At 42.1% G+C, this 8,463-nt stretch overlaps 1 protein-coding gene across 1 annotated transcript; it reads left to right on the forward strand.

The window, feature by feature from the left end:
* Positions 1-7,238: 7,238 nt before the first annotated feature.
* Positions 7,239-7,517, forward strand: LOC118569205 (small nuclear ribonucleoprotein E-like). Its single transcript, XM_036166944.1, has one exon. It carries the CDS (start codon positions 7,239-7,241, stop codon positions 7,515-7,517), a length of 279 nt encoding a protein of 92 aa, XP_036022837.1.
* The last annotated feature ends 946 nt before the right edge of the window (positions 7,518-8,463 follow it).

Here is an 8,463-nt window from a genome sequence, read left to right on the forward strand (position 1 = left end):
CTGAGCTTAAGCAGTAATAACCAAGCCCTATTAATATTCAGACTGGCTTTTCCCTTCCCTTTGCACTGTGATGAAGTCACAGTGAAAATTGATTTCCACCACATGTAGTACAACCTGTTCACCAGTCTTGCTGGTACCTTGGCCAAAAGAAAGATAAACTAATAGTGCCCATGACTTGTGAAAGGGCCAAGGCTTTCCCAGTGTTAGTTTTCCTGCTTCAAGAGTGACAGGTTGTGTTTTTTAAAATCTGGCAAAAGAAGCCAAAAAAGGCACTGGGAAGCATATCTGTTTCCTCTAGATTCTTCCTTTTCTGCTGCTATAGACTTTCCTTGCCCAGACATTGTGGTGCACACCTTTAATCTCCAGTACTGGGATTATATAAGAGTTCTAGGGGCTGGGGATTTAGCTCAGTGGTAGAGTGCTTACCTAGCAAGCATAAGGCCATGGGTTCAGTCCTCAGCTCTGGCAAACAAACAAAAAGAGCATTCACAGTCAGTGAGCCGTGGGTAAGGGCGCTTGCTGCCAAGCCTGGCAACCTGAGTTCAACCCCCAGCTCCCATATAGTAGAAGATGAGAACTGACTCAAGCATATATTCACATAATCAATCAATCAATCATAAACTTAGGGACCTAGGAAAGACCCAAGTATCACCCAATGACAGAGAAATGGATGAGATCTACATGAACAATCTGGATGACAGTGGGAGTAATGAAGGGTAAGATTTGAGGGAAAGAAAGCTTAGGGGATCAGGAGATCCCAGCTGGATCAAGAACAGAAAGGGAGAATGAGGAATAACAGACCATGATAAATGAAGACCACATGAGAACAGGAATAGGCAGAGTGCTTGAGAGGTCCCCAGAAATCCACAATGATATATCCTCTGTAGTCTGCTGGCAATGGTCGAGAGAAAGCTTGATCTGACCTAGTCTGGTGATCAGATGGCCAAACACCCTAACAGTTGTCTTGGAACTCTCATCCAATAACTGATGGAAGTGGACGCAGAGATCCTCGGCCAGGCCCCAGGTGGAGCTCCAGGTGCCCAACTGTCGAGAAAGAGGAGGGTCTGCAAGAGCGTGAATTGTGCAATCCAAGATTACAAAAAGCACAGGGACAAATAGCCAAACAAATGGAAGCACATGAATTATGAACCAACGGCTATGGAGCCCCCAGCTGGATCAGGCCCTCTGGATAAGTGAGACCATTGAATAGCTTGATCTGTTTGGGAGGCATCCAGTCTGTGGGACCAGGATCTGTACATAGTGCATGAGCTGGCTGTTTGAAACCTTGGGCTTACACAGGGACACTTTGCTCAGTCTGGAAGGAGGTGACAGGACCTGCCTGTACTGAATCTACCAGGTTTAAATGAATCCTCAGGGGTGCCTTGATCCTGGAGGACATGGGAATGGAGGGGAGGGGCTGGGGGGAAGGCAGGGGTAGGGGCGGGAGGGGGGAGGACAGGGGAACCCATGGCTGATGTATAAAATTTAAAACATAATAATAAAGAAAAAAATATTTATTAAAAAAATAAATAAAGTTTAATATCAAAGCAGAAAAAAGAAAAAGAGTTCTAGAGGATATTTCATCCTCTAGATAGACCAGGCAGGCAGATATAAGCAGTATCAGGGAAATAGTCACAAATAGCCTTTCCCTTTGTCTTTTATCCCTAAGAAAAATCAAGTTATCTTGAGCAGCTTTGCATGCCTGGTTACTTATGAGGCCTGTGAGGTAGCAAATAATTTTTCAGTTTCATATGAATCTTTTCTACAAAATCCTGCCTTGTATGTCAACAACATCAAGCCAGATATTAATAAAGGCTCAGTGATTTGATGGTGCATGGTGGTATGCATCCATGACCTAAGCACTTGGGAAACAGAGACATGGGGATTGCTACAGATTTCAGGGCAGCCTGGTCTACATATAGTGAATATGGTGAATTCTAGGGCAACCAGGGATAGACAGTGCTATGGAACAATTCTCTTGTACCTTGCAAAGATTTGTCACTCAAATTGGTTTAGTAAAATGCTGATTGGCCAGTAGCAGGCAGGAAGTATAGGAAGGGTGACCAGACTAAGGATGATGGGAAGGAGAAGACTCAAGAGTCACCAGCCAGATGAGGGAGCAGGGAATGAACATGCCATGCTAATAAAGGTACCTCCACGTGGCAAAGCATAAATAGAAGTATGGGTTAATTTAAGTGTAAGAGTTAGCTAGAAACAAGCCTGAGCTATTGGCAGAGTATTTATAAGTAACATAAAAACTCTGAGTCGATTATTTGAGAAACGGCTGTTAGGTATTTGGGAACAGGAGTGCGGGGAAGAAACATCCAAATACAAGACAGGGAGAGCCTACCTCAACTAACTAAATAACTAAATAACTAAATAACTAAATAAATAAAATATTTAAAAATAAAATGGAAAAAGAACACATTGATACTGAATTGCGTAACAGTGTTAAGCATCTCTTCTGTTCTTTGTACTGCACTGTGTACTTCAGGATATCTGTCCTGAAGGCTTCCAGCTTGTTGTACTGTCACTGCCTCCCATTTCACAGAATGAGTGCTGAGATGACAGAAGCATGCCACCACACCTGGGTTCTTGGCCTCAAACTCATTAAATTGCAGTGATTACTTTTACCCACTCACCCATCTTGCTGGTCATATTATTGCTTTCCATAAGTGTTTCAAGAAGGCTCTTCCCTTCTGAAGGGTTTTATGCAAGTTGTTGTAAAGCAAGGCAAAGTCTCGTGTTTTGTCTCCATGCACCCACTTACATTTCTGCTCTTCCTCCACGTTGTGATACAGTTCCTGTGTTATGTCTAGCCAGATAAATTTTCCTTTATAAGTTTCCCACTGTCAGATATTCATTCCTTAACACCAACAGAAGATGGACCAAGACAGAGACCAAAAAGATACTAGGGAGAAATATAGAAATAAACGCAAATATAAGTGGTGATTTAATACATAAAAGATTATATCTACAGTCAGTGACAAAGGAGCCCAAAATTAATAACTGATTCTGGCATATTTATTTTACCTAAAAAAATACAAAGATAGTTTTTTTAATGTAATTGTAAGTAAATTTGTTGCAACTCTGTGGGTTTGGTCCTAGATTTTGACACCAAAATGTGAGTTTTGCAACTCTGGGGAAGAGGTGTCCTGACTACCTGGGAGTCAGGCAACATCTTGAGCTGCTTAGGACAGCTATGGTGGCTGGAGCTGCAAAGATGCAGCCCAACCCTGGAGGGCAAGGTATCCCAGACACCTTGCTGTTTAGTATAGCTCTGCCCTGGAGATGTCCCGGCCCCCTGGAACTGTTTAGCACAGCTCTGAAGGCTGGAGCTGCAAAGAAGCAGCACAGCCCTGGTAGGGAAATTTTCTGACTGCTCAGGAGAGTCATGCCTAGAACTGCTTCAGCAGGGAAGGCTATCCTGACTGTTCAGGAAATTCAGGCATGGAGCTGCCAAGGATCTCTGCACAGAAGGGTATCCTGACTGTTCAGGAGTCAAGATATACCTGATATGATGGGGGATCTTCTCCCCACAGGATATAGCAATCCTGCTCCTCTCCTGGAGAGCAGCTACAGCTGAGCTTTGCTCAGCCCCACTTAAGGGGGCTTCCTAGCAGAGGTCTGCTACTCCAGCCTAAGAAATTGCAAAAATGTAGCAGTGTTCTCTGGCTCAGAAGAAAAGTGTTACTTTTTCAGTTCTTGCAGCTCCTCCTTGCTGTGTCCACCGAGGGACATGTCAGCAAGGGTCTTCTGTTCAGCTCCTCCTTGCTCTATCCACTGAGGGATGTCTCAGTAAGGGTCTTCTCTACACCAGTGAATGAAGATCTTCACACCCAAAACTCTTTGAGAAAGATTTATTTGGGAAGGAGGAGCCCAGGAGAGTAGTTGCCTCTACCAGGGTGGTGAGAACAGCTTTTTTTTTTTTTTTTTTTTTTTAACTGACCAGGCCAGACAGTTTACATAAGATGTTTTAGAGGTGGAGTCAACCAGGGGTTGACTTGGAGCCCAGGGTTCTACTGTCCTGCTCTGTGATTGGTTGGTTTCACAAGTCAGTTGGCCAGGGACAGAGATGGCTCTGATTTGAGCCAAACTGTGTTTCTTTCACTGGCCTTACTTAGTTTTTTAACACTAATTCTAAGGCCAGGGCACATTTCTTTCACTCACCCTGATTCTAGGGACCAAGAGTGTTTTTTGACACTAGCTTCAGAGTCAGAGTGTGTTCCCTTGGTTCATTTCTTTGGCTCAGGTCCCAAACCCAGGATATGTTTCTTTCTCTGGTCCTGGGCCCCAAGGCCAAAATTCTACAGTCCTGCTCTGTGATTGGTTGGTTTCACAAGTCACTTGGCCAAGGGCAGAGATGATTCTGATTTAAGCCAAACTGTTTCTTTCACTGGCCTTCTCTGAGCCATATTTCCCTAATTCTGGGCTCCAGGGTCAGGGTAGGTTTCCTTGGCAGCTCCCTTTCCCTACAGTAATTACAGAAAATAATTTCAGATGGATTAAGGCTATTAAAGCAAATAAAATTTAGGTTAGTTGGATAACTGGGGATTGAGAATCTGCATGGCAAGAGAGGAAATAGATGGACAGGATTGATCATATGCAATTTGAAATATTTTTCTATGTAGTCGAAGACACCATAAAGAAAAGGTCTTAGTGAGACCAGCAGAAACATTTGTTTACAGTATGGCAAATGGCTAATTTCTTTATTTCATAAACAGCTTATGCAAACTGATTATGTTTTATGTATCTTGTGTGAGTGCACACATGCACATCACGTGGTACATGTGTGAATATCAGGGGGAAACTTGGTGGAGTCATTCTCTTCTACTACCATATAGGTCCTCAAGATTGACTTCAGGTCATCAGGGAGGGCAGAAGGCATTTTTCCTTGCTGAGCCAACTCAACCTGTAGCAGCCCAGTCCATGAAAGGCAACCCCAGGCAAAAATGCAAAATGTATACAAAATCAAGAGAAATGTACAGAAACTCTGAGTCCACAACTAGGCACCTTTTCTTATAAAGGTAACCAAAGATATTGAACACAATTTCCAAATATGAGTGACATTGTTTTTTACCCACTTAAATGTTGCCTCTCTGTATGCCTTTCTTTCCTTCCTTCCTTCCTTCCTTCCTTCCTTCCTTCCACTAAAAACATGGCTTGACAAGATGGTGTGTTTTGGTGAGAACACCCCTCAGTGTTGTGCTCTTTTGGTCCCTTTAGCACGTAAGCATTGGGGCCCCCACTTCTTTCCTTCTTTTGTGTTGTCTGTCATGTTTGTCTGCCAATTCCATTAGGAAGGCACAGTTTTGTTTTTTTTTGTTTTTTTTGTTTTTCCGTTTCAGTTCACCCAGCACCTCCACATAAGGATTGACCCCCCCAGGAGGTGGAACCAAGGCTTGGCTTCAATTGCTGTCCCTTGTCCAGAGACACTATGTGAGCATACAGTCATGGCCTAGAAAAACCATGAAAGGCCTCACTAAGCACAGGACATAAAGGTCCAATACAAATTTTCACCCTGTTGAAGAGATGGGTAATCTTTTCATCACCCCTGCCAGTTTCCTGTCAGATATCTCTACTATATCCAATGATGAGGAGACAGATAGTTTGGGCCCCAAGATAACTGTCAGTTTGGGCCCTGAGAAGTCTGTCAAGGGGAAGATAACTGTCAGTTTGTGCTGTGGGGTGTTCTGTATACTGTGAATTTGTGTTGCTCTGATTGGTTGATGAAATGCTGATTGGCCATTAGCCAGGCAGGAAGTATAGGTGGGATAAGCAGACAAGGAGAATTCTGGGAAGAGGAAGGCTGAGTCAGGAGACACTAGCCCACCATCCAGGGAGCAGCATGTAATGGCATACAGGTAAAGCCATGGAACACGTGATGACATATAAATTAACAGAAATGGGTAGTTTAAATGTAAGAGCTAGTCAGTAGGAAAGCCTGAGCTAATGGCTGAGCAGTTTTAATTAATATAAACCTCTGTGTGTTTACTTGGGTCTGAGCAGCTGCAGCCCAGGTGGGACACAGGAAAACTTCAGCAATAAATGGCACCCAGACATGGGGCAAGAATTTCCACGCAAAACCTGAGAAAGCTTTTTAAAAGGGTTCTAAAATGGAGCCAAGAGCAGCTTCCTAGTTGTGTCTCTCAGGAAAACTTGATACAGAGCCTCTGTAGTGTGCAGGCTTGAGTTACAGTGTGGCAGGTTCCTGTCATTGTATATAGTGGCATCTGTGAGCCACACAGCACACTGTGTGATGGATTTAGCTTTTGCTAGAAAAAAAAGTTTTCTGGGTTACATGCTACATTGGTAGAAGCATAGACTCACTCCCAGAGTCAGCAGACACCATGGCTCCCAGAACTAGAGGTGAATTACCTCTACCATGTTGAAAAACTGAGGTAGGCAGAGGCAGCAGCCAAAGCTGCCATTTCAGTCCTAGTAATGCTGCTGTTTAAAGCAACAGATTCACAATAAGGCAGATTCAGATGGAATAAGACTTTTAAGACTTCAAATGGTTTACAATGTATGTAAAAATGTACGTAGGCTTGAAAGAGAGATGAAAATAAATATAGACAGTTATATAAATAGATAGTTTTAAAAAATAAAGTCTTTAAAGAGACAGTAAAAGTAATATAAAAAACAAGTCACATAAAGATAGAGATCATACAGAGTATATTGTCTTTGGGATTTTCAACTGCAGAGAGATATTTGATTGTAAAAGCTGCTGAGTTAAATCAATATGTATATTTTAAAGATATCTTGATTTCAAAATCTATGTCTAAGTATATGTTACTTTGGAAAAGAGGTTCTGCTTTTGTTTCCACAGAAGATGAGAACCTGTGGATTGTTTCCAGGCTAATATGGTTTGACCAGCCAAGACCGCCTGAAAGGTCTCTGATGACACCATGGCCCAGATAATCCAACATCCAGAATGGTTTCAAGACAACTGGCTCAGACAATGCAGCCCCACAGACTATTCCAGTCAGGACTTTACTGTAATTCTTGATTTTGTTTGTATCCCCATAATAATACAGTGCCCTCTATCAGCAGGAAGTAGCCTATAAAACTACTCCCACATTCCCCCAAAATGGATTATGGATGTTTGTCTTTGTTTAGGCTGTTGCTTGCAAATTGTTATTGGTCATAGTCAATCTCTCTCTAAAAGAAGAAAGGGGGCTATGATATAGAAGAGTAGAATAGGTCTTCCTACTCATGTGGTCTTTGTGACTTCCACCATGGCAAACCACGGCCAGGGCCAGAAGGTGCAGAAGGTGATGGTGCAGCCCATCAACCTCATCTTCAGATACTTGCAAAATAGGTCTCGGATTCAGGTCTGGCTGTATGAGCAAGTGAATATGCGGATAGAGGGTTGTATTATTGGCTTTGATGAGTACATGAACCTCATATTAGATGATGCAGAAGAAATTCACTCTAAAACAAAGTCAAGGAAACAACTGGGTCAGATCATGCTGAAAGGAGACAATATTACTCTGCTCCAGAGTGTTTCCAACTAGAACCTGGCAAGCACTGGAGAAGTTGAAGAGGAGGACATGTAGTGTTTTTAAAGGTGTCTGCTGCTGGGAGCACAGTCTGAGATTTATTCATATTGTTTTAGTGGCCCTTATGTTATTATCAGGTGACAATAAATGCTGTGAGGTTGTTTTTATTTAAAAAAAAGAAGAGTAGAATATAGATATGATAGGATAAAAGGGTAGATTATTGAAGCTACTTTTAAAGAGGAACAACTTGTTTGAAATGTTTTACATTGCTATGGATTTTAGTTTATTGATACAAGTTTGAACTTAACTTTGTTATACTGTATATATATTTCTACTCTCGTTTGAGGTATTATGTTTACGTAACTCATTTAGATTGTAATGGATAATTAAGAAATACAGATTAATAATTAGTCTTCTATGATAATCAAACTTATAGTCATGTTAAGTTTTCTAGGTATACATAGATATAATTCAATTAGGTAGGTAATCTTCAAACACTTCAAAAACCTACAGAATATGGCATTTAAAATGTTTTAAAAACTTAGGCTTTCCTGGACAGTGAGACATGTCTGCTCCTGGCAGCACCGATTTACTTCAGAGAAGTTGATGGGCATTGAGGACACTCCCTCCATATGGGGTTTGTCTTCTTCTTGGCAAAAGTAGCCATTTGGGCAAGAAACTGTTCTTGCCTGGACTACTTGACAAAATGTTACATCGACTGGACATGCAGGATCCATAGGAAGGTGACCACTGAACTTTGCAAGGCAAAATGGCCCTTTAGGTTCCTGCTTTGGAGAGGAGACTGCCAAACATTCTACAGGACACAGAGTAAAATGATTGAGAGACTCTAGACCTGTGGGCTGATAATGGATGCCCCAACATTACAGAGGAACTTTGGATGACTATCCAGGCAGACAGCTTTCTCTGCCATTCTAAGTTTTTGGAAGTTGCTTACAATGTT

The sequence above is a fragment of the Onychomys torridus genome, chromosome 17 (assembly GCF_903995425.1).
Source record: "Onychomys torridus chromosome 17, mOncTor1.1, whole genome shotgun sequence".
Classification (NCBI taxonomy): domain Eukaryota; kingdom Metazoa; phylum Chordata; class Mammalia; order Rodentia; family Cricetidae; genus Onychomys; species Onychomys torridus.